This window comes from Podarcis liolepis, assembly GCF_965112155.1.
Source record: "Podarcis liolepis genome assembly, chromosome: 7".
In the NCBI taxonomy this organism is placed as follows: domain Eukaryota; kingdom Metazoa; phylum Chordata; class Lepidosauria; order Squamata; family Lacertidae; genus Podarcis; species Podarcis liolepis.
The window spans coordinates 60,523,143-60,551,040 of NC_139561.1; the positions used below are offsets into that span (position 1 = coordinate 60,523,143).

At 48.5% G+C, this 27,898-nt stretch overlaps 2 protein-coding genes across 6 annotated transcripts; one reads left to right on the top strand and one right to left on the bottom strand.

Annotated features, from left to right (window-relative positions):
- Window positions 1-273: 273 nt before the first annotated feature.
- On the bottom strand, window positions 274-16,348 carry LOC310710633 (myotubularin-related protein 9-like). 2 transcript variants are annotated; one of them, XM_083511613.1, is made up of 11 exons: window positions 16,138-16,348; window positions 14,539-14,598; window positions 12,626-12,734; window positions 8,817-8,942; window positions 7,662-7,835; window positions 5,762-5,979; window positions 4,679-4,840; window positions 4,302-4,443; window positions 3,537-3,757; window positions 1,363-1,508; window positions 274-641 (listed from the first exon to the last, which is right to left on the bottom strand). In XM_083511613.1, exons 1-11 carry the CDS (start codon window positions 16,332-16,334, stop codon window positions 550-552), a joined length of 1,647 nt encoding a protein of 548 aa, XP_083367739.1. In that variant the 5' UTR covers window positions 16,335-16,348; the 3' UTR covers window positions 274-549. The 2 variants fall into 2 exon arrangements, with proteins under 2 accessions (XP_083367739.1, XP_083367740.1); XM_083511614.1 differs by lacking the exon at window positions 14,539-14,598.
- FAM167B (family with sequence similarity 167 member B) lies at window positions 11,255-27,898 on the top strand. 4 transcript variants are annotated; one of them, XM_083511715.1, is made up of 5 exons: window positions 11,255-11,280; window positions 16,384-16,466; window positions 19,005-19,227; window positions 24,259-24,677; window positions 27,070-27,898. In XM_083511715.1, the coding sequence occupies exons 4-5, from the start codon at window positions 24,384-24,386 to the stop codon at window positions 27,331-27,333; spliced, it is 558 nt and encodes a 185-aa protein (XP_083367841.1). In that variant the 5' UTR covers window positions 11,255-11,280; window positions 16,384-16,466; window positions 19,005-19,227; window positions 24,259-24,383; the 3' UTR covers window positions 27,334-27,898. The 4 variants fall into 4 exon arrangements, with proteins under 4 accessions (XP_083367841.1, XP_083367842.1, XP_083367840.1 ...); XM_083511714.1 differs by lacking the exon at window positions 11,255-11,280 and having other exon boundaries at window positions 16,359-16,466; XM_083511716.1 differs by lacking the exons at window positions 11,255-11,280; window positions 19,005-19,227 and having other exon boundaries at window positions 16,339-16,466.

Genomic DNA, 27,898 nt, shown 5'->3' on the forward strand with positions numbered 1-27,898 from the left:
GCTCCCTAGGGCAGAGGGGAATCACGAGTCTGGAAAAGCACTTGGAAGGGAAAGCTAGGGGAGATGGCCCTGGGCTGGATGGCCTGATTCTGTAGAAGGACATATTTGACTAAGTTGTGATTCTGGGGAAAACTTTGTAGTTTCAGTTTTTAAGATCATATTCTGGAGGAAACCCCACCAAACTCTTTGCCCACTTGCCAAACTTACCCTAAGCACAGGATTATTTCCTTGATGAGAAGCCTGGATAATTGGACTACACAAAGATCTGGCAACTTGTGTAGTCCAACATGAAGTGTCTTTTAATTGTCAGACTTTAGTGACCAGCTCTGTACCCAGTGGGGAAATTCTCCTATTTACAAATCTCTCACACACAAGGGCTGGGTTCACAACATGGTTAGTGACCAGCACCATTTACTCTCCTTGATAGCTCTGTGCTTGCTGGTTTCCAGCACAGCAGAAACCAGGCTGTGGCTGATCTTTTCCTACCCAGTTCTTTGGTTTCTGCTTTTGAAATGGCTTGTGCTGCAGTCTGCTTTAGTGCCATCCCACTCAGTCTTCCTGTGTGGACTTCACTATTTTCTGAATTTCTGCCCATGCGTCATCTAGATGGTGGGATGAGCGGACCCAGCGGAGGAATAAGCCTGTAGGAAATTGTTAGATTAATATCTATATCCCCATATACAGCAGGTAGTACTTAAAGATATTTCCTCTTCTACTCCCCTTCGACTCTGGGCTCTTGCTTTGATTGGGATGGTAGCAGTATTACCATAACAGTAATAGTCTGGAAGAGGAATATCGAGTAAAATGCCGCAGCTGAAGGAATAGGAAAGGTATTTGGATATCCCAAATGGGCATGTTGTAGCATAATCCGAATTAGTCAGTGAAAGTATGCAATAAAAGGTTAAACTGACAATTTGATTGCACCACAATTGCAAAGGACTAAAATGAAATGTTCTTTGAAACCCCAATGTATAAGAGAAATGGCTAAAGTTAATTAAAGTTTCTTTAAAAGGACCCCCCCCCAAGTTGTCCACACAAAAAATGTTTTTTTTTAAAAAAAAAAAGTTTCAGGTCCTCAAGAAGACTGAAAAATTGCCCTCACTGGGTTCCTGCTAGTGCAATGGGCCTTCCCCTACTCCCTCTATGCTTCAAAACAAGTTGGGGGAAGGAGAGAGGAGGTTTTTCCGTCATGTAACCAGAAATGCTTGTGCTGATGAAACATTTGTTTTAGTGCTATATTGAATTCCTCTCATAATTCTGTCCTGATATGGTGGGGGGCTTGGGTTTGGTTACAGACCACAGAGTCCAAATAAAGCAAGTTGATGTCCCTATTTTGAGAGAGAATGGGCTTATCTATCCTACCTTGCCAGAGCAGCAAACTCTGCGGCTCCACAGATGGCCAGATAACCAAGGGGTTGTGTGCATAGAGCGGATTCAGGAACTCCTCCCCTTTGCTGTTCAGCCAGGGCCAGAGTGAGTGCGTCTTCTCCTTCACTTCACAGAGCTTCCTGCAGGGGGAGATGGTGACATTTTAGTCCCTCTTGCGGGGTAGGTCTAAGCTAGAACAGTCTTCACCAACCTCTGGAAGAAACCTTGTTGGTAAAGGCTATGCTAGAATGTGGAGAAGTGCTTAATAATATAATACACAGGTGCTGCACATGTTGAACTACCCTGCAGTTTGGGGATAGGAGCGGAACCCTGGAGGGAGGGTCTGGCTGGCTGGGAGAGTCTGAACCAGAAACTTGAGCACTCCTGTTTGGGCAGGGAGGGAGACCTTGTGGTTCCCACCAACAGCCAATGTGGCCAGTGATAGAGAATGAAAGACGGCCGCGAGTTCCCCAATCCTATCCTGAGATCTACAATGACGATGAATCCTGAGATCTTGACAATAGAGAGGGCTGATGTGAGCAACTGCAATCGGATGTGCGTAAGCTGTTTTGTACTTCTAGCTTTTGGGTGCCCCTCCCATCTTGTGGCTGCATCTCTGTTTCACCACATGGGGGTTGCATCCGTAAGAACGAGTAACCAGGAAAGCACGGTGGCAATTTCTCACCTGATGGTGACATTTCCCTGTGAAAGTAGATTGTGTGTGTGTGTGTGTGTTTTCTCTTTGCCTGTCGCTCTCTCCTATACACATAAAAATGTAAGGGTGTCACCACACAGTCTCCATTAGAGGATTTGTAGTGCCACACTACAAACTTGGTTTTGCATGAGGCCAGGATGGGAGAGGGGAGCAAAAGAATAGGCAGGTTTAAAAATGGTGGTTTTAAACAACAGCAGAGGTTTGAATAAAGCAGGGGTGGTGGGACACAGGAGCTGTGTGAGGATGGGGTTTTGGGGGATATGTAAAGGGAAGGATGGGGCTGGAGTGGTTGGCAGAGGTGTAGGTGGGGTTGGGGAACAATGCAAGCAAGAGACCAGCCTCTGCATTTGTGTTTGTGTGTGTGTGGATTTATATAATCACTCAACCTGCACAGGGATAGTTCTTTTTAGGGGCACCTACCACGGTGCAGGACGTGGGTGGCGCTGTGGGTTAAACCACAGAGCCTAGGACTTGCCGCTCAGAAGGTTGGTGGTTCGAATCCCCGCCACAGGGTGAGCTCCCGTTGCTCGGTCCCAGCTCCTGCCAACCTAGCAGTTCAAAAGCACGTCAAAGTGCAAGTAGATAAATAGGTACCGCTCTGGTGGGAAGGTAAACGGCGTTTCCATGCGCTGCTCTGGTTGGCTACATGACCCGGAAGCTGTACTCCGGCTCCCTCGGCCAATAAAGCGAGATGAGCGCTGCAACCCCAGAGTCGGTCACGACTGGACCTAACGGTCAGGGGTCTCTTTACCTTTACCTTTACCATGGTGCAGAAGTGCTGCCTTTCCTGCTCTTCACCTCCACCATGTGGCGCTGTAATGTATAAGAGCCAGTAACAATGCAAGAGTTGCATTGGAATTTCCCATGGCCTTTTGATTGTGTGAGCTTGCTGTGAACACTTGAGCCGTTGCCATCAATTTTTATCCTAGCCCTGACTGCCATTAGATTGGAGGAGTCACAGTTCAGGAGCAGGACACCTGTATACCTTCTGGTAGTGTGGGGCCATAGCTTAGTGGCAGAAGGTCTACTTTGCATGTAGAGGGTCCCCTGTTCAGTCAATGGCATCTCAAGGCACAGCTGGGCAAGACCCTGCTGCCAGTTAGAGTAGGCCTGCCAGGCCTCCCCCATTTGGCCTGTGTGGCCATTTCGACCAAGCCTTGCCCACCTGCCCCTATAAAAATAAGGATGCCACTGGGCCAAAGAGGGGCTTGCAGGCCAGCAAAGCCCAGGGCACAGGAAACCAACCATCAGCTCTCAGCTCTATGGTTTGAAGCCCTGACAATCACGGGGATCCTGTCCACGGGCATGTTGATGGAGATTTAAGGATCTGGCTGGCTGGCTGGATCCAGTTCCCCACCTCTGGTGTAGACCTGCTCAAGCTGTTTGATGCCCGCCCTACTGCCGAGCCTCTTTGCCTCTAGTCTCAGTATCGCTCTCCCAACTTTTGCCTCACCTTTCTTTCTCGTTGTTGCACAGGAAGGTGCCATAGGGAGACGCGTAGCTGTGCTCGAACAGCGCCAAGAGGAAGCCCTCGTTGAACTCCAGTGATAAGGGAAACTGGCGCCCCAGTTGCCAGACGCAGTCAAGGAAGAGGAGGAAGGTGGGCGCCTCATGCTTGAGACGGACGTGGGAGTAGGCTGAGTGGGCGCAGCGGAGGCAGAACGGATGCCCAGCCTGGGAGGAGAGGAGGAGCAAGGAGCAGTGGGCAGGTGGGAAGAAAAAAGGGGGTAGCTAGTCCTTATGGCCTCCTGTGTGCATGCACAATCACATGCACACATGAATGTACATGTGTGTGATGGCCACACATACCTCTAGCACACAGGCTTGCTTGAATGGCTTTTAGCAGCCTTCACCAATCAGGTGGACTCCAGATAATTTTAGACTACAACTCTCACCAGGCCCTGCTAACACGGCCCAGTTCCCATCAACCCCAGCATCATACAGCCATGCTGTCTGGGGATGATGGGAGTTGTAGACTGACCTGGCAAAGATCCACCATATAGAAGGATCTGCTCAAGGCTACCGTACAGCCTTCACAATTAGGAGCTAATGGTTGCCTTATCCTTTGTGGAAAAGGCTGGTTTATAACAAGAGTCAGTACGTAAAGCCAGAGATAAAGGGTGTGTGGAGGATAATCCCATAGGATCTGAAGATGCAGGGCAGCAGGGCACCCTTCAGACTGAGCCCTGGCACTTGAAGCCCCACCCAGCGCAGGTACCTGTATCCACTCCCGTTCCAGCAGCCCCTGGAACCCAGCGAGTGTCCTGCAGTTGGGATCCAGGATGACCTGGGCAAGGGCTGTCACCAGCAAGGTTGTGTCCGTTCCTTCGGCTCCGTGCACTAGGACGCAAGCCTCCTCCCTGTAAGCAAGCCGCAGAATGCTCAGTAGCTTGGCACCACCCTGCCCAGCCCAACAGAAATGTGGTCCTGCTCGAGGGACTTTTCCTCCCGTCTTCTGACCCCTCCTTTCTAATTCCCCTTTCTGGTCTATTCTCCACCTGCCTCTGCAGAGTTCACCTGAGCCCCTGTTGCCCCAGCCTGCTGCAGAGAATGGGAGAGAGGGAGGTGTCTGGGTCTCCCTGCCTGCATCAGTACCTGTCCATGCACTGGGCCGCAAGGCAGGCGGTGCTCAGGGCTTCCTTGACGTGATACAGCCATTTGGAGGCTTCAAGCTTGCTCAGCCAGCGGTCCATGTTGTGGGATGAGTCATTGCAAGCCTCCACCAGCTTGATGAAGCTCTCTTGGAGGGGACGACCCCTGGGGGGGGGGGTTTGGCAGGAAAGGAGCAAAGAGAGAGAGAGAAGGAGACTTGGTCAACATGTGGGGGATAAGCCATTCGGTGGCTACTAGCCATGAAAGCTACATTCTCCTTCCACAATTGGAGGATGGATGCCTCTGCTCATCCCTACTTCCCTTTTTGCCGTGTTTTTAAAGCTCCATGTCTGAGTTTTGTTGTTTTTTGTCTCTGCACTTTCCCTAGGAAAACCTGTGCTCTGCTGCTGAATCGGAGCAAATGGCAATCAGGTTTTTTCGTGAATTTGAGGCAGGAGGAGAATTAAGGACCAACACAGCCGCCTTTTACTTTTTGAGCTATTAACTTGTTTGGTTATAGATGGAGCTTTGAGGGGGTAGGTACTGTTGAAATCGTATTTTTTAAATTGTTGATCTGAAAGAATAAAAAAGAAATTAGTCTGGGACCTGGAGATATGTAATTTGATCCCAGGCCCATCATCAGTGATATTTCCTGTACTATCTCAGCAGAAGAAATTACCTGTAAACCAGGTGATGCCTGCAAAGTAGACAGAGCCACATAAGCACAGACCACACCCGGCTCTGCTTATTGTCCTTTGCACTTTAAGAAGAACATCCATCTCTTCCCTTCTCTTGGACTTTTTCTTTTAAAATCGACTTTTCTTTCAAAATCGGTTTTTCATTCCATTTGTGCCCTGGTATGCCCTGGCTTGTTATTTTATTTCTCACATTCATACCGCACCTTTCCTGCAGGGAGTTTATACAAATGTGGTTCCCCATTCCCTGTTTTATCCTCACAACCACCCTGGGAGGTAGGTTAGACTGAGAGAGACGGTCACCAGCCCAAAGCCACCCACTCAGCTACACGGTTGAGCTCTGGTTAACTACTGCCCCATTTCATTTCTGGGGCCCAGAGGGCATGCTCACCTCTCCAGAGGCCGGTGAAATCTCTTCCAACCAGGATAGGCGCTCCGGTGCTCTGTGCCTCCCCCCAGCATCCTTGCCTGCTTGGCTGCCTGCGCTGACCTGGTCTCCAGGACAAAGCCGCGGTCCCCACCTGCCAGCACAGCGTGCAGCAGCATTTCATCCTTCCGGCAGCGCTTCCGGTTGGGCCCCACCAGTGGTTGGCTGCTGCGGAGCATCACCTGCCAAAGCAACATGAAAAGGATAGTGGGAGCGAGGGGGCTTCTGTGGCGGCACTGGAGCAGTTCTTTTCTCCTCTCTTGCCCTGCAGTGGTCGTTGCAAATCCCTGCAGGAACACTGCCATAGGGGCCAAGGGAGTCAATCTTTTCTTATCTGTTTTTAGTCTATTGCTGTTTTAGCTTTCTGGAAGTCGTAAATTATTGCTGTTAATTTTTCTCATTGATGATTTTATTTTATTTTTTGCGAACGACTCTGATTTTGTTTTGCTTTTACAATCAAGTGGTGTATAAATTCCATGTGGTGGTAATAATGATAATAATATCCTTTGCAACAGGGGCGGCTCTAGCTCAGGAGTAAAGTGCAGAAGAAGAGCCTGTTGGCCCATCTAGCCGGGCATCTTGTTCTCACAGTGGCTGACCAGTGTCAGCCCTTCTGCAGTTTCCAGGAACTGGTACAGTGGTGCCCCGCAAGACGAATGCCTCGCAAGACGGAAAACTCGCTAGACGAAAGAGTTTTCCGTTTTGGAAGTGCTTCGCAAAACGAATCTCCTATGGGCTTGCTTCGCAAGACGAAAATGTCTTGCGAGTTCCTGCGGGTTTTTTCCCCTCCCCCCTTTTTCTAAGCTGCTAAGCCGCTTATCAGCTGATCCGATCAGCAGATAAGCCGCTAAAAGCCGCTAATCTGTCAATGGGCTTGCTTCGCAAGACAAAAAAACCGCTAGACGAAGAGAATCACAGAACGGATTCTTTTCGTCTTGCGAGGCACCACTGTATTTAGAAGCATTTCTGCCTCTGGCTGTGGAGGCAGAGCACAGCCATGATGGCTAGTAGCCATTGATAGCCATGACCTCCATGAATTTGCCCAGCCAAGTTGGTGGCCCTCACTGCCACCTGAGGGAGTGTGTTCCATAGCTCCATAGCTGCTTGAAGGAGTTTCATTTATCTGTCCTGAATCTTCTCACATTCAACTTCACAAGTACTAGTGTTATGAGAGGGGGGGGGGGGAGTTTTTCTCTTCCCACTTTCTCCATACCATGCAGAATTATATAAATTCCTACAGTGTCGCCTCTTACTGAAAAGTCCCACCCGCTGCAACCTTTCTCCACAGGGCAGGCTCTCCATCCCCTCCTTGATCATTTGGGTTGCCCTTTTCTGAACCTTTTCAAATGCCACAGTATCTTTTTAAAGAGGATAGTCCTTTTGCTTTCACGCAAAAGGTCCAGGTTCAGTCCTCTGATGGGGCTGGGAAAGGGCACCCCTGTCTGAAACCCCAGAGAGCTGCTGAGCTGGCTAGACTTTGCATCAGGCTCCCTTCCTGTATTCTTTCCCAGACCATAATTGAGCAGAAGACTATTTTCACTAGTGGACCAGTGGTCTGGCTCACGGCAAGGGAGCTTCCTAATGTAACTGCATGACAGATTACAACTGTGCATCAGTTATGCAAGTTCACATTGCACCATTTCATGCCTAATTTTTGCTCCAAAGGGCAGCTTACTAATTTACCAAATAAGTGACATGCTTTTTTTTTTTTTTTTTTTTGCATAACTTGCTCAGCTTCAGACAAAACAGGCAAGCTTGTTTTCTGAAGCTCCGCCGCCACCACTCACCACCGCAGAATAACACAAGAAACTAGGAGAGGGTTGTCTGTGGGAAGATGGGTACAGGAAAGAGACACTGGACTCACAGTCCCATTCTTTTTGTGGTAATAGCTGAGAATGGGGAATCGTCCCCCGTGACGGAAGCGGGCACTCTCTCTCAGGGCTTCCTCCTCCACTTTGGTTGGCACGATGACAATGGGTGGGTAGCTGGAGCAGGCCCCAAAATCCTCATTGACATAGCTGAGCCTCCAGGCACCTGTCTGGGAAGTGGGTCAACGTCAGATTGTTTCTCGTAGCCTGCAAGGCAGAGGTCTGGAACTGCTCTCCTTCAGCCAGAGCAGCCCAATTGTTTGGCACTGAGCTCCTCCCTCAGCCTCCCCATTGTCTTTGGTGTGTGTCCGCCAACCCCCACAGTGGCAGGTTGGTGTACCGGTGTGTGTGCGTGGTGTGGTTTTCTTTAAACTGCAAGGAAACTTCAGGCCAAAGGAAAGGATCAGGGCAGTTAAGTTGGAGGACCCCTTGTTATAATAGCCTTAAAAAAAAGTTACATTCAATTGGGTTTAATCATATTTGGATAAAATAAATGATTATATACAATTTTTAAGGTAGATTCTATATAGCTGGTCATTTTTTGAAATGGAAGTTTTATTCGGAAATTGTCAGGTCCAGTGTCAAGTAGAAAATAAGATATAGGGAGAAGTTAGAATTAAGTAATGGAAAAGAAAGTAATAAAATGCACCATGGAAGGGGTGGTGGTGAAGGGAAGTCAATATTAATTGTGTGTTTCTTTTATTTGAAATGTTATTGTTTCAAGTGTAAAATGAAAAGGAAATTTGAAGAAAAAAAAGGAAATTTTATCTGGAAATTGTCAAGTCCAGTGGCAAGTAGAATACTGTTTCTTTTGATGCTGTCATCCAGTTGGGTGTCCCCTCCAGGGACTAAATGTCCCACCACCCCACCCTTTATGGGATATGGGGAGGAGGCAGTTAAGGGTCAAGAGTTGGCTATCGGGTGGGATTGCTTGCCATGCCCTAGGGGAAGAGGAGACGTTTTGATGGGTGCCAGGGTGAATGGTGTGTGTGTGCTCTGGGCAATATGGCTTGTGGTCCACACTAACTGCAAGGCTGGCAGGGAGTGAAGGGGTGCTGCTCCTTTGGACATGGAGGGGAGGAAAGTTGCCCCCCCAGCCGTCACCCCTGCTTTTCTCTGCCTCTGCAAAACCACAGACCCTCGTGACTCACATCTGCAGCTATTTGCTGGTAGAATTCCTCAAGGCGGTGCAGCCCCCACCCGTCTTCCAGCTTCATGTTCTGGGGTCTGTAGAAGAAGGGGTACGTCATCATCACTGACTCCACGGAGGAGAGGGCCTGCGAGAGAACAAGGGCGGTGGATCATCCCCAGGAGCTTTCCCCACACTTAGCCTTCACCAGCCTGGGGGCCTCCAGATGTTTCAGATTGCAGCTCCCATCGGCCCCAGCCAGCATGAGGCTCATGGGAGTTGTAGTCCAAAACATGTAGATGGCACCGGGTTGGTGAAGGCTGGTCGAGACAAATTGTGTCTTTTTTAACCAGCAGCGCCCCCACACACCCCGCCGCTGCCACTTACCTAAACAACCTGCTTATGGGGCTCTGGGTCTGCCAACCATGGGGATGAGGGAGCGGCACAGACTTAAAACATCTCCAGTCTAGAATTATTTTTGTAAACTGCTTTGAGGGTTTCTAAACAATCAAGCGGTATATAAATTTTAGAAATAATAATAAGCCCTGAGCTTCATGAGTTGCAGCAGCCAAGAGTTTGTGCAGGTAAAATTGTCAGATGGATGTGTGTGTTCTCCTGCACCAAAGCACCCTCTCTTTATCTTGCAGGCTATTTCCCCACCCTTTTTCTGTTTGGTGCTGTTAACGATAGAGCAAGGCTGGGCTGATGCATCAGGGTGCCAGCTTTTACTCTAAAAAAAAGAAGAAGATATTATAGTCCTTATGGCTGCAAAGAGATGCTTGGAACCATATGGGCAAGCATCCCAGAAGCCAGAAAGGGAGATACTGTAAAATAATAATACTGGGGTGTGTGTCTGGGCGTTAGTGTTTTGCATTGCCCATGTAACTGTATGTCGTTGAGCAGTCAAGGCAGCATTGGTGGCCTTGAGTGCATCTCGCATGACATTCTGAATTGTACTGCATGCGCAGCTCTGGCTTCTCAGAACTGGATCCTGGGGAAGTGATGACCTTTCCCGCCATCGCTGCCTTGCTGCTCAGGGACATCCCTCTGGAAGGGTTAATGGTGCCTGATGTGGAAAAATAACTTGGATCTTTTTCATGCTTTTCCACCTCTCCGTATTGTTTGCCTTCCAACAAGGAAATCCCGAGGTGAACAGAGGCTGCCTTTGCTAGCGGGTTAGTGACGAACAAATAAACAAGCCAGCAGCAACTCTTGCCAAAGAGCCAGAGGCCTTTCTGTGCTGCCTGCGGGATGCAAGCCAGCCCCTCCTGCAGCCAGTCTTGCAACACCCCCCAGTCACTTCTGGGTGCTTCTAAGGCAGGGGTCAGCAAACTTTTTCAGCAGGGGGCCTGTCCATTGTCCCTCAGACCTTGTGGGGGGCTGGGCTATATTTTGAAAAAAATAATCATGAACAAATTCCTATGCCCCACAAATAACCCAGAGATGCATTTGAAATAAAAGGACACATTCTACTCCTGTAAAAACATGCTGATTCCTGGACCGTCCGTGGGCCAGATTTAGAAGGCGATTGGGCCAGATCCGGCCCCTGGGCCTTAGTTTGCCTACCCATGTTCTAAGGCCAGTGTTTGTAAGACAGAGCTGCCCCGCCCCCTGCCTGTATGGGAGCAACTCAGGTATGTGCCTGGGAGGTGCAAGTTTCCCCCTTTCCTATCAACGGGGTCCTTTGTGGTCACAGCATCAGATGGAACCTGGGTTCCAATTCTGACGCGTGGCCATGAGTCAGTGACCTGGAGCTTCTCATATGTTCTGGGAATAAAAAGGGTTGTGGGCTGGGGAAAGCAGCATAGGCTGCCCTGAGTTCCCTGGAAGAAATCCAATAAATAAAAGTTGCTGTTATAAAGATGGGGAAAATGTGTTGATTGGCAATACTGCGGCACTTCATTAGTTTTTGCTTCCTTTTTTTGGGGGGGGGGGGTAGAAGATAGTTGCAGCTGCAGGCTGGTCGGCAACTGGCCTCACCAGAGACCCAGGCTGACAAAGGAGACAGAGAATGGTGGGGTGCAAGTCACTTCTCCCAACCCTGGGCAGAATAGCCTTCAGACAAATCCCATTGCCTTGGTTTCTCTTTTCCCTTTTGGGTTGGCTCCCTGCATTGTTCATGAGGCTGAATTTTGGGCAGAGGGCAAGCTGTTGCTGATCCCTAATCTGTGGGAGTTGGGTATGTTTAGCCTGCAGAAGAGACAACTGAGAGGTTGTCAAATACCGTATTTTTCCATGTATAAGACTAGGTTTGGTTTTTTTGTCCCAAAACCATGTTAAAAATTTGGGGTCGTCTTATACATGGGTAGTGCTGAGGGGTGATGGGCAATTGGTTGTAGCCACGCCTGTTTGTTGGCTGCGTCAAGGGCCGCTGTTGATTGGCTGCTGGTGCGCCAATCGTGAATACGATTTGTTGCTGTTAGCGGCAACCGGGAGGCGACAGTTGGCTTCTACGACGTGTGCTATTGTCTGGGCCAGTCATTATGGTGAGTAATTTCCGGCAATCTCTCCCCCCCCCCCCGCCCAAGCTAAACAAGTGTGGGCATCCATCCCCCCCAAAAATACTCAACAACTCTGAGCAACTCCCCCCACAAAAAGCTCAACAATTCTGGTCAATCCCCTCCCCTATTCTTAACTTTGAGTCCCCCAAAATAGGGGGGGGGCGTGTTATACATGAAAAAATATGGTGTCTTCAAATATCTGAAGGGCTGTCCCATAGAAGATGGAGCAAGCTTGTTTTCTGCTGCTCCAGAGGGAAGGATCTGAAACAAAGGATCCAAATTACAAGAAGAGAGTAGTTTATTATAAGTGGTAAGAGCTATTCAACAGTGAAATCGTTTGTTCTTGGATTACTGATTATAGTTTGGGACTGAAACTACGCTAAGCCAGGGATCATTTGTTTCTCCTAAGTGTGACTGGGGAAGTGCACAACAGCCCAGCTTAGTGCATGCATGACTAACCATTAACTATGGTTTGTAGTGATGTGCACTGGACCCGTGTGTGTGTGTGTGTGTGTGTGTGTGTGTGTGTGTGTGTGTGTGTGCCTAGGGCCCTGCAGATGTTCTGAATGGCAGGTCAGCCCAAGTCAGCACTTCCAGATATTTCTGGCTACAAACACAACCACTGTGTTAGCAGGGGTTGATGGGAGTTGTAGTCCAATACATCTGGAGAGCACCTGGTTGAAGAAGGCTGGTGTACATCATGCATACACATGCACCAGCGAGATCTGCTTTTCTGGAGGGGATAGGTCTGGTCTAACAAAGCCTCCTGCCCCCTTTGGCTGGTCGAGAGAGTAGGCCACTCAAGCTAGCAACCCCAGGTCAAGAATGCTGGCTGCGGGCCACCATAGCAGTCTAGATTCAGGTACTGACACTCACAGGCTCAACTTGGACCCTCCACACTTACAGATTTTTTTAAAATAGAACCAGAATTTAAGTTATGTCTTTGCCTTCCTGTTATGATTTGGGGGAGAGAAGGGGAACCTCAGTTACTCATCCTACCCTCTAGTTGTCATTTTGAGCTGCTACAAAGTGCTTTTCCTTCCCTCAAAGGCCAAGGTAATTTAATCTACCATTGGAGTGGGTCATAGTTGTCAACTTTTCCCTTTTCTTGCGAGGAATCCTATTCGGAATAAGGGAATTTCCCTTTAAAAAAGGGGGAAAGTTGACAGTTATAGAGGGGGTGCAGAGGCAGAAGGGACCATCCCTGCTACCTTTTTCCAAGGAATTTGTGGGCTGGCTGTGGCAATGACAGGCACTCTGCGCATGTTCAGAGGGCATTTATCTACATCCGAGTTCAGATAAAGCTACATGGGATGGGCATGTTGTTCACCTCAATGGAGCTGGCAATATTAAGACACTCCTCCATCCCAGGAATCTCCAGCTGCAGAATTTTCAAGTCTTTGCATTTGAGCGTAATGGTGCCTGAAGCATTTGCAAGCCTGCAGGGGGGAATGAAATAAAAGGGCAGTAAATAGGGGAAGATCCAGAGACACTTTCCTCCCTCCCCCCCCCCGAACTTCTCTGCAGCAGAAGAGGCAGCAGCAATGAGCATGGTGGGTGTGGAGGCCTTTGGCCACAATCCCAATCAGCCGCACACTCTGGGTTTGAGATGGGCAGGAAGTCACATGAGCAGCCTGCTGGGAGCGACAGAAAGCAAAGCAGAGAGGGGAGAGCTGGCTCAAAGAGCAGAAATGTCTTTTCGAATCTACATTAAGCCAACAGCAACTGGAGGGTGCCATGTGGGCTGTCCTAAACAATACTGAGCTAAATGGAGCAGCTGTATGACTCAGGATAAGGCAACCTCCTATGCTGTCTGCAGATGGAAGGATTCTCCTCTAATTGAGGTAGCCTCCATTATTATTATTATTATTATTATTATTATTATTATTATTATTATTATTACTACTACTACTACAAGTTCTTGCCCACCCTTCTCCACAGGGTCCCAGGGCAGGTTACAGCAAAATACAATGTTAAAATCAGTGTTAAAATAATAATAATAATAATAATAATAATAATAATAATAATAATAATATTTATTTATACCCTGCCCATCTGGCTGGGTTTCCTCAGCCACTCTCGGCAGCTGCCTTCAGATGTCTTCTAAAAGTCAGCTAGTTGTTTATTTCCTTGACATCTGAGGGGAGGGCGTTCCACAGAGCGGGCACCACTACTGAGAAGGCCCTCTGCCTGGTTCCCTGTAACCTCACAGTGCTGGAACCACCAGAAGGCCCTCGGAGCTGGACCTCAGTGTCTGGGCAGAATGACAGGGGTGGAGACGCTCCTTCAGGTATACTGGACCAAGGCCGTTTAGGGCTTTAAGGGTCAGCACAAGCACTTCGAATTGTACTCAGAAACATACTGGGAGCCAATGTAGGTCTTTCAGGACCGGTGTTATATGGTCTCAGCGGCCACTCCCAGTCACCAGTCTACCTGCCACATTCTGGATTAGTTGCACTATCCAGGTCACCTTCAAAGGTAGCCCCACTTAGAGTGAATTGCAGTATTCCAAGCAGGACATAACCAGAGCATGCACCACTCTGGCGAGACAGTCAGCGGGCAGGTAGGGTCTCAGCCTGCATACCAGATGGAGCAGGTAGACAGCTGCCCTGGACACAGAATTGAACTGTGCCTCCATGGACAGCTGAGAGTCCAAAATGACTCCCAGGCTGCGCACCTGGTCCTTCAGGGGCACAGTTACCCCTTTCAGGACCAGGGAGTTCTCCACACCTGCCCGCCACGTGTCCTCTCAAAACAGTAACATAAATAAAATAAAATAATTTTAAAAATAAATAAAATCTGCATTAAATAACTCAGGTGGTGGGAATGGCTGGGCCGTGGATACTTAGAGGTGAGGAATGGGCACACTGCACATGTTCAGAGACACATTGTGATTCTTCCACATTTCCTGAGGCTGAGCCCTGGGGAGCTCTGCTTCAGATTATGCCTTCCTGGGCTATCACCCACTTTGCACAATCCCCCCTCCCCCCCTCCGCCCTGGCTGTAGGTGCAGAAATCAAGGGCAGGATAACTAGTACGTATTTCTCCCTGTACAAACAGGGTTCAAGAAAATAATGGCAGGCATCTTCCAGGCATGAGGCGGGTCTTCTGGAAATGTGGGGCCCAGGACTGCTTCAGGCCCCACACCAGTTTGGCAAGCAGCGCAAGCTGAGGAGCAGACAAACACTAAGCCTCTAAGCTGCGGCCATGCCTTGCAGCTTGAAATGGAGTTAAAAGGCGAACCTGGTTTCTGGGGGGGAGCCGTTAGTCCGGGCGCTTTGATACCAACTTAGATTCTGAACGCTGGGGAGTCACAGGAAGGAAAGAGGAGAGGTTAGCATTGTGCCACAGGTGCATGCAAAAGGTTGGTGGTCTGGGCGGCAGTTGCTGGTTTGATCCTCATCTGACAAGAAGCCAAATGTGGGGGTCATTTGGCAAGGTAGACGGCCCAGCATCTTCTTGCCAAGCCAGCAGGGTTACCAGCCTTTCTCTCCCAGCCCTCCTCTTCTGCCTTTCACAGCAGCCTGAGATGAAGACATTAGGGAGGCAAGGCTCTTTTGCCAGCACTTGGTTCAAACAGCACATGCTCAGTGTCCACACATTAAAGGTAAAGGTAAAGGGACCCTGACCATTAGGTCCAGTCATGACTGACTCTGGGGTGGCGGCGCTCATCTCGCTTTATTGGCTGAGGGAGCCGGCATACAGCTTCCGGGTCATGTGGCCAACATGACTAAGCCACTTCTGGCAAACCAGAGCAGCGCACGGAAATGCCGTTTACCTTCCCGCCAGAGCAGTACCTATTTATCTACTTGCACCTTGACGTGCTTTTGAACTGCTAGGTTGGCAGGAGCAGGGACTGAGCAACGGGAGCTCACCCTGTCACAGGGATTCGAACCGCCAATCTTCTGATCAGCAAGTCCTAGGCTCTGTGGTTTAACCCACAGCGCCACCCGCGTCCCACCCATGTCCACACATTAGGCTGCTGTTAAAAGAGCAGCGGAGCACAGCCAGGGTAAAAGGTGGCAACTGGACCTTAGAGCGGAGGAAAGGAGTAATTCAGTATTATAGAAGAGGAAGATTTTATTCCCCATGTTCCTAAAGCACTTTCTTCTGATATTACTGCTAAGCATAAAAGGATAGCTCAGTTGGTGCAGCATGAGACTTTTAATCTCAGGGTTTGGGGTTCAAGTCCCAGGTTGGGAAAAATCGTCCTGCATTGCGGGGGTTGGACTAGATGACCCCTGTGGTCCCTTACAACTATACAATTCTATGCTTCTATTGGTCTGTGACTTCATGGGCCAGGACACTAGCCTGAGGTGGGCACGATAGGAACAACATAGGAATATAAAAAGCAGCCTTATACTGAGTCAGACCATTGGTCCGTCTAACTCAGTATTGTCTACACCAATTGGCAGCCGGGTTTCCGGCAGGGAGTCTTTCCCAGCCCTGCCTGAAGATGTCCTTTGGGAACTGAACCTGGGGTGTTCTGCACACCAAGCAGATGTCCTGCCACTGAGCTACAGCCCTCCCCAGAGCTTTGCATCATTTGCTAATATTTTGCACTGAGGTCACTTTGCAAGACCTCGATCTGGGCTCAGGTTTAGGCTCAGCAATGCTTCTCTTAAAAACTGCAGCTCCGTTGCAAGTTGTTCTTGGTGTGGGGGAATAGAAGGGGTTCTGACTTGCTCAGGTTTTGTAAGGCTTAGTTTGGTTAGTTCACAACCCGGGGAGCAAAGCAACAGCATTTTGATTTCATGCCTATGGAGCCTCAGTGATTCTTAACAGGGTCGAGTGATGCTGGGGATGGGGGTAGGAGAGGTATGATGTGGGAGAGACAGTCACCTTTTCTCAATGGCGTCCACATTGCGAATAAGAAGCCACAGCTCAATCTGGCCCTGTTCCCCGTTTCCCCCTGGCTGGGAAGATAGAAGGAGGTGGTGACTGGTGATGCAAAGTGTCCCTTTGACAGACGGGAGTCCTGGACGTGACAGCACCACATGGTCCACCTTGGTGGTCTTGATCAACTCAGCAAACTCCATGGTAGGGAGAGGCTGGGCCAAGACAGCAAATGTGTCTATTTTGCTCCAGAAAGTCCTGTGGACCTGACTGAAGAAGAGAAAAGGCCTTCCAGGGGAACCTGCTGGAAGAACAGACAGATATGACGGATGCAGGTGAGTCAGAACAGCATTTAGAAGACCAGATACAGTTATGTGACACAAATTCTCAGCATTTCTGCCCAACATACAGATTATGCACACTGAGCAAAAGTTTTGGTATGGAGCTGATGGGAGTTGTAGTCAAAAACATCCGAATAGCACCTGGTTGGGGAAGGCTGTTTTTGATCAGGATGAATGAGGACTAAATGGGTCGTCTGGTGTGGGATGTGAAACACAGCAGTCAAATACAACATCCCTAGAGTGGACATAAAAAGAAGATGTCTGGACTAGCCAGTCGGAACTTCCTATTTCCTCCTGGGCTGGGACAGACTTCCTCTGCATGTGACTAGATGTGGGCGTGACCTTACCTGTGCAGGTAACAAAATACCTCAGGGGAGGCTGCCATCTATCTCTCTGACTCCATTTGTCGAAGAAGCAACATCTGCTTAGCCTAAGATGCTCTCTAAGATGCTTCCAGCCAAGAGAGGACAATGGGGCTATCTCTTCATGGGACAGATTCCAGATGTACATATTTTGTAACATAAGTCTGCCTTCTGGGATCCATTTGTGAACAGAATGTGAGTAAACTATTTTATATACTTTTATACAAGACTGTGTTGTGTCTATCTATTTATGAGGGAATAAAGGGGAATTTACCAGGAAACTTATTTTAGAGGCTTATAGAAGCCTGGCAAACACTATCCGCAGTGCAAGTTTAAAAAGGGCAATGTTACTCTGCTAAATTGTAGAACTTGTTAACACAAGTTGGAAAGGATATAATTAAACAATATATCCTCTCCTGCATCCCTGAACATTCCCACACCTGGAAGGGCTTATAGTCGTTGTATAAAATAACCAAAACAGATTGACAGTAGTAAGCTAGAACCCAGCAAAAGGGACACCTTCCCAGCTTGAGAAAGAAGCGCAAGATAAGAACTATTGGTTTGAAAGAGGAGGGCTTCCCATTGCCAGTTTTATTCGGACAGTTGTGTGACAAGCAGACATTCAGCAGGTGATACTCTCCCCTGGTATGCAGGGAGACGGATGAGAAAAGTATGGGCTGCCGAATTTCTGTTCTTAAAAGGCACAGCAGCCCTGCAATGGAAAGAAGAGGAAAGTTGGCCGCTGTGTTGTCTTATTTTCAGGGGGCTGCAACATCACAGCAGTCTGCGAAAGGGAAGCAAAAGGAAAGGAAAGAGAGAGGTGCCTCTCTGATGCTTTGTTCCATGTTTCTCTGTTGATGGTAGTACAGTGATACCTTTAGTTACGAACTTAATTCGTTCCGGAGGTCCGTTCTTATCCTGAAACCTCTTAACTAGAGGCGTGCTTTCGCTAATGGGGCCTCTTGCTGCCGCTGCGCTGTCGGCACACGATTTCCGTTCTCATCCTGGGGCAAAGTTCTCAACTCGGGGTAACTCTTCCAGGTTAGTGGAGTTTGTAACCTGAGGCATTTGTAACTCGAGGCATCACTGTACTCAGATATCTACATGGAATTCAGACAAGGCTTGTTACTCAGGTGAAGGTCTGGGTGCAGTTCAGGCCATAGTGTTGCTGTTCAGCTTGACTCCCGAACCCCTGCAAATTTGCTTAAGTAATAAGACTCAAAGGGTATATTCAAAAAGAAAACAAAATGGTGAACACATTGTTTCCAAGGAGGAGGAAGCAAAACTGGTGTGTCTGTGTCCTTTCCCCTCCGTCCCTCAGCTAGAAGCCTGACTCAGATATTTCAGCTAAAATGGAACAGCCTGCTTCTAACATTTTCACAAAACCGAAACAAGAATTCAAAGACAGATTCCTAAAACATTCCAAAGACTGTTTTGAAAGTCATTCTTTGACATTTACAAATCATGCAAAGCAACCCCAGTCCAGATACGTGCTTCTCTGACAGCCACTCAACATACAGAAACATGTGAGATGTGATTCCCTTTCCCAACAGGAGATTAAGCAATAGAGGCTTGCTCTCCATGTGTTTGCATGCCATGCTTCTGCTTTGAAGGCACAGGAAGAAAGGATGGAAAAGTAACAGTAATATTTAACAATGCTCCGTATGTTTATGAATTTATTTAACTTCCTTATAATGTTGTGGAATTTTATTGACTTTTAAAATGCTTTCCTTTGAGAGCCGATTTGAACATTAAAAAGAAACCAAAATGACAATATATGGGATACCCAAATTTGGAGCAAAATCTGCCCAGGTGCAGGGCCTGCTTTTCACATGCAGGAGGTCCTAGGTGTAACCTCAGGATGGCTGGGAAAGAAAGACCCCTGTCTGCAACCCCCAACAATCATCATAGGCAATCCTGAGCAAGATGGGCCTATGGTCTCATGCTGCGTAAGACAGATTTCTACCTTCTTCTTCACATAAAGGCAATACATACATTAGGCTTCCATAATGTGTGATTGGCGGCCAAGCACGCCTGTCCTGTTCCTGCAATGACAATAAAAGGAAGAGGTGCACCAGATCCCTGGGCATGCCACCATATGTGGGCAAAGGGTAGAGTTGCCAACTGACCAAGAAAGAAAAGCAGCCTGGTCTGTTCTTTTGCCTTTCAGAGCAGCTTGAAGTGCATCTTTTAACGAAGCTTTTAACAGAATGAAGATAAGCATCACCTGCTAACAGGTGTACAATATGCTGGGGTTAAAACCACAGCTACAGAGCCCTGCTGAAAAGTTGACAGCCTGACTGGTGGATTGCATTCAGTCTGGGGGTCCACAATGCGTGCTAAGCCTGCACCGTTTATCACAGCAGTCCTTAGAACAGCCACAGCCCTGAAAGGTGGGCCAGTGTTCGTTTTTTAAAGTGAGGGCCATAAAAGGATCCTTGGCCACTAGCTGGATTTATGTGAATTTAAGTCAGACCTTGGAGCCACCTAGCCAGTTCATCTCCTCCGGCCAGCTGGGTCATCTTCTCAGCCCTACCATTTGGGAGTGTTTAACTAGAGGTTCTGGGGATCATCCCTAGACAGAGCAAAACAGCTTCTTAAAAAGCCAGCAAAGGGGTGCTCCCTGCAGTGGGTGGCCCCCTTCCCTTACCTGACAGCTGGATTTGGAAGCAGAGCCCTGTCAGAACCTGCAGGAGATCTTGCTTGGCAGAAGTTGGGGTTCAAGCTCCTAGTGATGAGGACCGCAGGGGGGCAAGATGCAGAGCCTGATCATGTGCAGGGCCTGCTGGAAGTGCCATGGCCAGAGAGGGGTGCAGGAGGAAACTGCTGCTGCTGCTGTTGAGAAACCTTTCAACAGCTGTTTTGCTTCTCAAAATAGCTGAGGAGTTCCAGCATGCTGGCTCTTAGATTGTGAAAGAGAGAGGAAAAAAAGGAGAGCATGCAACAGGAACTGCACACATAGCCGTGTGGGAGAGGCTGAGAAGCAGAGAGAGAGGGAGGATATTGGGTTTAAGGTAGCCTGGCTATAATGTTTTCTTTTCCGTTTATTTATTTTTTCCACTGTCAAGGGACTTGACGGGTGAAGATCATTAGATAAACTGGCAGTGCAATTAAACTACCACAATACCCCCCCCCAGGTGCCTTGATGGGCTCCAGGCAGATGGTGGGGGAAATGGGGCTTGAAGATACACAGAGAACCACAGGAAGTGAAACTCTGGCAGTGTGGGGGGGAGAGAGAGCTCTGCAGGCTGGTGTGCTAAGCCATCTTTTTATCCACGCTTTTCGACAAGAGAGGAATGGAGTAGAGCCTTAACTTTCCTACTGAAATATCCTGCAAGAAAGCAAAACAAAACCCTCATGCTGTGCAAATATATTGTTATGAGCTTGTGGGTGCCAGACACTTAATCCCTGGACCCAGAAAGTGTTAAAAAGATAAATAAGCCAGACTAGTTTCCTCATGAGGTAATCGCCTGGGAGATGAGCTGTTTAGAGACCTAAGGAAAGGTAATGGGCCACTAAGAAGACAAAGGCTCTGTGCCAGATGCAAAATTGGTGGGGCCCCTCCAGTTCTGAGTTTGTTAGAAGACAAAGCCAGAGTCTGAAGTAGGGTTTTGGGGGACTATGATTTGACCAAGAGGTGGGGAAAGGTTGCAGGCTGGTAAAAGAAGCAAGCGGGAGAGAGGGTCAGAGTAGAACGATTCTGTTTGAATCCAAGGCTGTGGTAGAAGACCCTCTTGGGGTGTCCATGCTATGAGCCCCTCCATTGTAGGCTCAGGTTGTATATATGTGTAAATAAACCATATATCATGAAGACACCACAGTCTCCGCTGTGCTTTATTCTCCCAAAGAAACATGAATCTTGGGTAGGCACCTGGAATCTCACAGCTCGGAGATTGGGGTAGCATGCAACAATATTGAGATTTCATCCCCTGCAGCATATTAGAGATTGAAAACAGGGCCACTGGTCTCCTGAGGGGTAGCTGGGCTTTTCTCTTGCTGCAAAAACAAAGAGCTTTGTGGCACCTTAAAGACCAATGCAACAAATTTATTCTGGCATAAACTTCATCAGCTGCATGAAATCCTATCCTAGGTTGCTTCATTTTGAGGGCGGTGGACTGTAAACAGTGAGGTCAGAGGGAAATGAAATGCAGAAAAGAGCAGTGAAAATTGCATTAACAGTGACCTTAAACCACTTGTTGCTGGCATCCAAGAGTCACTTAGCATAGGTAGTGTGATAAAAATCCTTTGTCCCGATTCAGTCTACAATTGATAAGGTGGAACCCCTTGAGGAATTGCAATGCAATGAATTTCAACTTGCCTTCTCGCTTTGAAGTTTCTTCCTTCCAGGCTGGCCATTCTCCAGTCTCTTGCATGCTGTGCTGGGAGGTTGAAATGCCCTAGTCCCCCTTGCCTGAAGGCTCTGTTCCATCTGTTGTAGGCAGCAGACCCAACTTCACCGCCTTTAGGCTTGCTGTAACCTTAGCTGATGGTGGCAGAGGCAGGAGACCATTTAAAGACCATTTAAAGAGCCAGGGTGGGGTAGTGGTTAGAGCACATGTCTATTCAGAAGTAAATCCCCCTGAGTTTAATGGGACTTGCTCCTTAGCAGAATGTGAAGGTTGCAGACTTAACTGTGCTCAATATGGTGCCTTGAATGACCTGTCTGATCAATCTGAAGCTGCAGCAAACCTATGCAAGACTGTGTACAACCACGCTTGTATTAAATCAGCCTTTGCCAACTCAGTGCCCTTCAGATGTTTGGGACTCAACTAAGGTGTCCGGGTGTCCTCCTTTATAAGGCACAGTCCTCTGTTTGTACAGCTGTCTCGCCCAAGTCCAGTTTAAAGAAAAGGAGCCATAAGAAAATAGAGAGGGTGCTTAGAGTTGTTCATCCACAGCCCCAGTGCAGCCGACTGAGCAGGCACACAAGTCACTAAGGTGAGATGTGCTGTACTTCTATGGAAATTTAACTATTATTTCTAGATTTGCATACATATGTGTAAATCAGCATATGCAAATTTTATGTGTAGAAGCATAATTTTTATTTTTAATTAACCACACACACACACACACTTTTTGGGTGATGCCTTTCCTTCTTTTTGGCAACGCAATAAGCGGTCCTCCTAACTGCAACTACCTTTGGCCCCATGATGGGAGTTGTAGTGCAAAACATCTGGAAGGCGCAATGTTGGACATTTTGAAGGAACCAGCACACTGCTTGGCCCTTTTCTGCCATGCTTTAGGACACACCTCTCATTCCATTTCTTTGTCCCTTCAGTCCAGACTTCCTGTTCCACCTTAAATGCAGTGCAGCTATGCTCTAGCAGCAAATAAGTCACCAGTTTAACTTGACCTGACCAAATACCCTATGGCCCAGCAGAAGGGAACTAAAGCAGGGGTAGGCAACCTAAGGCCCATGGGCCACAAGCGGCCAATGGGGGTCATTTAACCGACCCACGAGCCACCCCCGAACCGAGCTGCCCACTCAGTGAGTCCCCACACGCTGCACTAAACTGGTGCAGCACAGCATGGGGACTCGCTTCCGCGACGCCAGAAATCGCATCTGCGCAAACACAAATGCTGGAAATTGTGGGCGCGGGCACTCACACACAAACACAATCCGACCCACAGAGGGATCTCTGCTGGAGTGAACCAGCCCAGGCAAGGTAAACCTTGCTGACCCCTGGACTAAAGGGAGCTCTGCAGAGGCTCTGCAGAGACTAGTTGTTTCAACAGCTGTTTTGCTGTGGGCATCCTCAGAGCCCATCCCAGTCCATATCATGCCTGTTGGGTGCTGGAATTTTAGTGGCCTCACCAAACTTGGGAACAGGGAGCACAATGCAAAACCTCTCACCCTGTAGGTGAAAAAAGGTAAAGGACCTCTGGACGGTTAAGTCCAGTCAAAGGCGACTATGGGGTTGCACCACTCATCTCGCTTTTAGGCTGAGGGAGCTGGTGTTTGTCCACAGACAGCTTTCTGGGTCATGTGGCCAGCATGACTAAATTGCTCCTGGTGCAATGGAACACCATGACAGAAACCAGAGCGCATGGAAACACCGTTTACCTTCCTGCCACAGCAGTATCTATCTACTTGCACTGGTGTGCTTTTGAACTGCTAGGTTGACAGGAACTGGGCAGAGCAATGGGAGCTCACCCTGTCACAGGGATTCAAACCGCCAACCTTGAGGGCTGGACAGAGAATGCTTTTTCCTCAGCCTAATTGCTGGGGAGGAAGGTGTGTCTGTGGATATACATGCATGTGCCTGTGCTGTGCTGTATGTGTGTGTGTTGTGTGGCATGTGAATGGATGTGGTTTCTGTGTTCACTTTGATCACAACCAACCTTTGGCATATGGGCCCTGGAGAATTGGCCAAGAGGGAATGTGGTCCTCAGGCCAAAAAATATTCCCCACCCCTGCCCTATAAGAACCCCAGTCTCCCCCCACACCATTGGAGCCAACTGGGCCCCTTTAAACAAACAGGCTTTTCCTACAGAGAGTGGACCTGGCAGCTCAGAGAGACCCACAGTGCCTATTTAAAGCTCAACCAGAGGTCCACTGGTGCTGGAGCAATATCTGGCTACGTTCTTCCTCCTTATCCAATGCGACCCATGCATAGAGCTGTCCAGGGTGCTATTGAATTCTAGACTTTTTGCCTTGCCAGAACATGGACCTTGCTCTACTTCACCCCATCTTGCTCTGCTCGCTTGCTTTGGGTCAGAACCTCTATGCTTCTGAGGCCAATGAATGGAACCGAACAGAAATAACGCAACATTCTCTGTTCCCCTAATCATAGAAATTGCTGCTGGTTGTGTCTGTGCTCTGCTAGTTCTCACATGATGCATGACTGCAATGTATGGGTAATTCAAAGTGTGCTAGAGTTCACTGGCAAACACTATGCTGCACTGAAGTGCATCAAGTGGCTATTTTCTTACTGGTCAGCAGGTGGTGCTATGTTGCAATTGTTGTGCTGTAATTAAAAGGAGTATTAAAACATAAGCAAGCTGGGTGAGGGCCACAATGCAGAGGGACAATAAGACTTCGGAGGGTAGTTACCTGAATATGTTGCTAATCCACTATCTCACCTTGATTTTACTGACATGTCAGCTGAACGAGGGCACAATTTGCTATAAAATGCCCTTGAATCTTCTGGAGTGACCTTTCGATCTTGGCTCCTTTTCAGACCTGGGTGGAGGACCCATATCTTTTTCTCTGCTGACAGTAAGAGTCAGGAAAGGAAGGAGTGCTGTTGGGATTAATGGCTTTACACTCTCGCTGTCTTTTATGTCATTGAAACTTCCTTTCAAAGAACAGGGTGTCTCCTCCCAGTTGGAGACAATAAGTCAGGACCAAAGAGAGAGAGAGAAAAGGCCTCCCATTAACCTCTGGATAATTAAAGTTCCTGCTTTCTTTCTTTTATTGCCAGGGCTTTATTGTTCCAAGAATAAACAGCTTTCCTCTATGCACGGACACATATGACACAGAGCGAGTGGGTGACTGAGGGAGTCGGTCTGTCTTGGAAAGAAAGCCCTTTGCCTGCACACCTCTGCAATGTCTTTGGTGAGGTTCAAGGAGTTTGGGGAAGAGGAGGAGAACTTGGAGGCAGAGAACCTGGACAGCGTCAAGGCCTTGACGGCGAAGCTGAAGCTGCAGACCCGGCGCCCTTCCTACCTGGAGTGGAAGGCTCGCGTGCAAAGCCCCTCCTGGAGGAACGGGCTCAGGACCCTGCCGGAAAAGCAGTGCGGGGAGACGGCCGGGGAGGACTCTCAGGCCCACGTCCCTTTGAAGACCATTTGTGGGTTCCCCACCATTGGTGATGCCTTGGAGTGGCTCAGGATGGAGCTGGTGAGTATTTTCCCAACCTTTCTGGGGGAAATGTGAGCACCAGAGCAACTAGCCCCAGCCCTCAGGGGCAAGTCTGGAGCAGTGAGGCAGAGGAGGCACCTCCACCACCGGTGGTCGCAAGCTTTGCAAAGGCTGCGTCCTGGCAAGACCTCCCCAGTGGTCTTCTATGGCATGGCTCACTCCACTGGCCAACTTGCATCTGACCGTCTTTTTCAGTTCTAGCTAAAATATTTAAAGCTTCAGGCAGTGAAGTAGTACAGTCCAGGTACATACCAGTAGGTGCTCCCTGTACAGTCCCTGTTTCTTGGTACCTGTTTTGTCTCAAATTTCTGCTTAAAGTTTGTAGAGTGAGTTACTGGAGTTGCCCTTTTTCACAACTTTTAGCCCACCTCTACAGCAGCCTTCCTCAACCTGATACCTAGATAATTGGGACTACAACTCTCATCAGCCCCAGCATCATAAAGCTGCACTGTAGTGGAGGAGCGGGTGAACTCAATGATCAATGTACACTTACGAAGACCAACTGAACTCTGTCCTGCATTGTCTTTCATTTCACGCAGTGTATTTGCTAGGTTTGTCTTGAGCTTTCGGTAAACTGCTGTAAGACAGTTATGATTTCCTAGCATATCTTTAACCACGTAACGAACACACCCCGTTCTGTGTTGCTGGAGGAAGAGGGGGAAGTTAATGAATATATAGAGAATATGTAGACGGATAAATGAAACTACAGTATCTAGAAGGCAGAGTAGCGCCTGCAGCAATCAGGGCCAGCCCAATATATTTTGCTTTTTGAGGAACAGCATTAAACATTGTGTGTGTGTGTGTGTGTGTGTGTGTGTGTGTTTGCGCACACGCACACACACACACACACACACACACACCAGGGTCCCTAAAATTCAAGCCCACCAAGTTATTTTGGCACCTGAGGTGCAAAATCCCACAAGTGTCTCCCATTTCCTAGTAGTAAAAATATACAATAATAATTCAAATAAACTAACCACTTTGCTTCAGCTGCTTGGCTCATTTTCTTCATGGTAGGGCTCGTCCTGACAGCAGTGTATAATAATTAGGGTGTGTGTGTTTATTTTTGGCTTAAGACTTGTTGTTGTTGTCATCCGTCTGCTTCGGGAGACAAGGGAAGATTGGGGGTTAAGTCAAACCATTGCTGACCCTTCAAGTGTCCCTATTTTCCAGGGACATCCCTGATTTAGAGAAGCCATCCCGGTCTCTTATTTCATCCCAGAATGTCCCACTTTTCCCTAGGATGTCCCTAATATCATCAGAGAAATGTTGGAGGGTATGGAGTTATCTGACCCTCAAGCTGTCTGAAGGCAATCCTGTATAGGGAAGGTTTTTTTAATGTTTTATTGTGTTTTACATCTGTTGGAAGCTGCCCAGAGTGGCTGAGGCAACCTAGTGAGATGTGTGGGGTATAAATAATAAAATTATCATTATGGAATGGGAACATTCCTATTTTCATTAAGGTTGGAGGGTATGCCATTGGAGCGTTACAGCGGCTGCTGTGAATGTAGAGATGTCAGCTGTATGTGGGCTGTGAACCCCTTGCACCCCCTTTAATTCCCCCTCCTCCAACTGCTGCCTTCCCACATGTCCTCCTCCCTAAATCTGGATATTCCCTATGAAATTGATGTCCTGTTTCGATTTCCAAAGCATAGGGAATCTCTGGATGAGAAATTACAGGACAGCAGTAGCTGGAGGAGAACACTGCATGGACATGTAAGAATTAAAGGAGGAATAAGGGGTTCACAGTCCACATTCAGCTAAAGTGTGGATGGGCCCTAAGACACTGAACCAACGAGTGGCACACTTCCTGCACCTTCCACTGAAGGGCAAGGCGGGCACAGCATTTAGCTGGACAGCAAGCAGTTGGAGTCCCAGGCAAACAGGTGCTCCTTCTGGTGGGCTGGCTAAGTGAGGTTTGTGCATGCCAGCCTCCTAGGTGACAGAGGCAGGGTGGCTGTTGACTTGGCATCCGATTTGCTCCTAGCTTCTATGTAACGGGAGGAACCACCTCCTTGGCTGGATCAGCTATGGTGGGTGTGTTTGGGAGGGAGGTGACAGGAGGCACTTTTGAGTTTGCCTGAGCATCCTTGGGAGGGAGGATCTCCACCCTGTAACCCACTGGGACCCTCCTTAAGATCAGAGGTCTCTTGGGGTTCAGAACCTGTTACCCCACCTTCCCCAGGGTCCTCCAATTCCCCAAGCTCCTCACACTCCTCCTCAGGGTCTGACCACCCTCTCAAAGACACTTCCACAGGACTCAGGACAGGACATGGCCTTTTTCTGATCCAGCCATGCTCTTTTAATTTTCTTATGGGGTGTGTATGTGTTGCCTCTCAGGCTTCATGGTTATTCTTTTGCTTCTATCCAGCGGGAGATGCAGGCCTTGGATCACCAGTTGGCACGGCAACTAATGGGCCTGCGTGCTCAGATCCACCGGCTGAAGGTGGAACAGGCCTGTCACCAACACAAGGAGATGTTGGACGACGCCACCTTCGAGCTGGAGGGCTGTGAAGAGGACTCTGACCTGCTGTGTAACATCCCACCCAAGATGGCGTTCCTCTTGTCCACACCCCTCAAGCACATTGGCGTCACACGCATGAACATCAACTCTCGCCGTTTCTCTCTGTGCTGAGGGGCCTTGCTTGACCCCTCTTCTGATTGCATTTTTAAGGCCTGCATCCTTCAGCAAGTGATACACACGCATAAACCCATCAGTTTCCAGAGAAACCTGGCATAGGTTTTTTGTTATGGGATGGAGAGAGCCTGTTTCTCAAAAGGCCAGAGGCTGCCTTGTCAGCAGGTGGTTCTGTGCATCTACCAACTGCTTTGTAAAAGAAGGCATTTTTGCTGCAGACAGTAACAGGCATTTGCCTGGCTATTGAGTATCCTCAGATCCACCAGCCCTCACATTTGGGGATGGGAATGTTCCAGGATAGGGCCTTCTGAGTTGTCCCCTCTCCCTGTCACAACTTTGGAATGCTCTCTTCAGGGAAGCCTGCCTGGCACCAGATCTGACATCCTTTCAGTTCCTTTGCATTTCCTCAGACGACTGTACTCCAGCTTTTATTATCTCTTCCTGTTGCCCCTGTTTTATTTTGTATTACCGTATGTTATTCTTAATACGCGTTAGCCACTTTGAGAGGCTGTTGCCTCAAGAGCAGGTTACAGACTTCAAATAAACAGACAAATAAAATGTT

Excerpts from the sequence above, each read along its gene's own strand:
- LOC310710633 (XM_083511613.1), bottom strand. The coding sequence starts at position 16,334 with ATGGAGTTTGCTGAGTTGATCAAGACCACCAAGGTGGACCATGTGGTG. Across the intron at positions 14,599-16,137 it reads GTGGACGCCATTGAGAAAAG|CGTTCAGAATCTAAGTTGGT; the intron begins GTGACTGTCTCT and ends GTGACTCCCCAG. Across the intron at positions 8,943-12,625 it reads ATATTGCCAGCTCCATTGAG|GCCCTCTCCTCCGTGGAGTC; the intron begins GTGAACAACATG and ends GTTCTCTCGCAG.
- FAM167B (XM_083511715.1), top strand. The coding sequence starts at position 24,384 with ATGTCTTTGGTGAGGTTCAAGGAGTTTGGGGAAGAGGAGGAGAACTTG. Across the intron at positions 24,678-27,069 it reads AGTGGCTCAGGATGGAGCTG|CGGGAGATGCAGGCCTTGGA; the intron begins GTGAGTATTTTC and ends GCTTCTATCCAG.